We start from the raw sequence: 2,030 nt of genomic DNA, 5'->3' as shown, positions 1-2,030 counted from the left end.
TTCCGTCGTTTTGCTTCTTCTACAGTAATGATCTGAGGCAAGAGAACAAGTGTCCAACCTAAAACACAGCTCAATTGACAGCTCAAGGCTGTCAATCCTCTGTTGAAGCAAATAAATTTAAAATGACAGCTGTTACACAATGTGGATCAAAACCACTGTATGGGATGGTTGTATCAAGCACAGGCAGCCTTAACCAAATGGGGAAATTCTTAACTGGCAAGGTGTCTTTTTTTTTTTTCTTCATGCCCTGGTGACCTCCCACAGCTGTAAAATGCTTTGGGATTAATAACCATTGTGGTAACCAGGTGACATCATGTGGTCAGTCTCAGACATACTTGGTCCCAAGTCAGAAGGCTAAAGTGCACCTACGTCTTCCAAGGCACACTACACGCATTGGAACTAGATGTCTTGTGTGAGTCTAAACGAGGACAACACAGAAGCTTCTTTGTTTTCTCTCATGCAGCTAGCTGTGTACATTAATTATTTTCTCAGGTGCTCATACATGAGGATATGAAAAAGTTTAAAATTTCACTTCTCCTTTTTATTAGAACAGCAGCTTTTTCCTGGTTTTCTTTACTTCGAAGTTCTGTCTTGTAGGAAATGTACTGAGTAAGATTTTGAGCATCCAGTTTACGTAAGTTCTTGAAAATATTCCGAGAGTCAAGGTCTTTATAAAATACATTCTTAGTTGAAAATGATCAAACAGCTCTTTGGAAACTTGTATTTATTCCTTTGCTTAAGACTTTATAAAGAGAGCACACTGTAAGATTTTAAAAGGTGAGTCATAGAAATATTTCTAATGTCAGGTTTGAATTTACATACTTACAAAAACAAAGCACAGACTTCTCTTCAGCAACTACAGATAAACCACATTACCTGTTCCCATAAAGTTGGAAACAATGAGGATGCGAGTCCATATGCTTAATGCTTGTCAATAAAAGGGCTCAGCAGCTTACAAGGCACTGAGAGAGACAGGGGACAAACTCTGAACCCCACACGGCACAGGCAGCAAACATGAGCCCAAACGTGGTGCGGGGCAGGAGCTCCCAGCCTGGCAGCACACACGGTGCCCGGAGCTCACCACAGAGGCCAGGACGCTGCCTGGCCCCTTGGCGGCAGCGGACTGGGTGTCCTGGCTCCTGACGAGCTGCCGCTGGGGCGCTTGGGCTCCCGGCTGGCAAGGAATGTCATCTGGCACAGCTGGAAAGTGTTTCAGTGCAGCTCGGGGCGCTTAGCGAGCAAGAGGAGCCTCGACTCTGCACAGCAGTGGGAGGTTAAGATGAGGCAGCGGGGGTTTAGCTGGGGCTCAGTGCCACCATGGCAAACGAGAAGCAACAGCAAGAGCTCAGAGATGGGGCTGATGAGAAAGAAAAGGGGAAGCAAGAAGGCCTAACTGCAAAACAAACAGGAAACCTTAAACCGCCTTCCTTTCCATGAGTATATCAACACAGGTCTTATCTTGGAGCAGGAACCTCAAGATGTGGCTGCAGAGCACACTGCACCACTGCCACAAGCCTCCTCACAAATACAGCTTCCAAAGGATTTTCTCATTACACATGGATAAGGTTTTGCGTAACTCCTCCGCACCTTCACGCTTACTGCTTGAACTTGCAGAAGCCGTCAACAGTTGAGACAATTTCCAAGAAGTGCCTGGAGGTCCTACACACACCTGCCCCACAGGCAAGAAAACAAATCCACTGGACTGACTCCAGGTACAGATTTAACCACACCGCAAAGCACAAAGAAGCAGCTTTTCATGAAGACCAGGACTGGTGAGGAATTCACTATGGGTAGGACCAAGCCCTAATACCGTCAGTCACACCTAGCATCTCTAGCATCTCCAGTGGAACAGGAGCAACACGTCCACTACATGCACTCATGTCCAGCCTGCATCCACCTGCAGATGCCTGGAGCTGAGCCTGGGGCAGCCACCACGAGCAGGGCACCTGGGCACTGGTGCTGCAACGCACACAGCAGAATTAGGAAAAGACGGGAAGGACCACCACAAGGCAAAATCCAGCCTGCAGAAT

General features: G+C 47.1%; 1 protein-coding gene across 1 annotated transcript in view; it reads right to left on the bottom strand.

The window, feature by feature from the left end:
- Window positions 1–2,030, bottom strand: part of NCOA7 (nuclear receptor coactivator 7) — a 102,156-nt gene that overhangs the window by 3,932 nt on the left and 96,194 nt on the right. Inside the window, 2 exon segments of the mRNA XM_009645251.2 lie at window position 1; window positions 3–32. The exon segment at window position 1 is cut by the window's left edge and continues 110 nt beyond it. Coding sequence (XP_009643546.1) covers window position 1; window positions 3–32 — 31 coding nt within the window.

Source organism: Egretta garzetta, unplaced genomic scaffold, assembly GCF_000687185.1.
Source record: "Egretta garzetta isolate BGI_Z169 unplaced genomic scaffold, ASM68718v1 scaffold18, whole genome shotgun sequence".
Taxonomy (NCBI): domain Eukaryota; kingdom Metazoa; phylum Chordata; class Aves; order Pelecaniformes; family Ardeidae; genus Egretta; species Egretta garzetta.
Note: the sequence above shows the minus strand (reverse complement) of the source record. Positions and strands in the feature narration are given on the sequence as shown.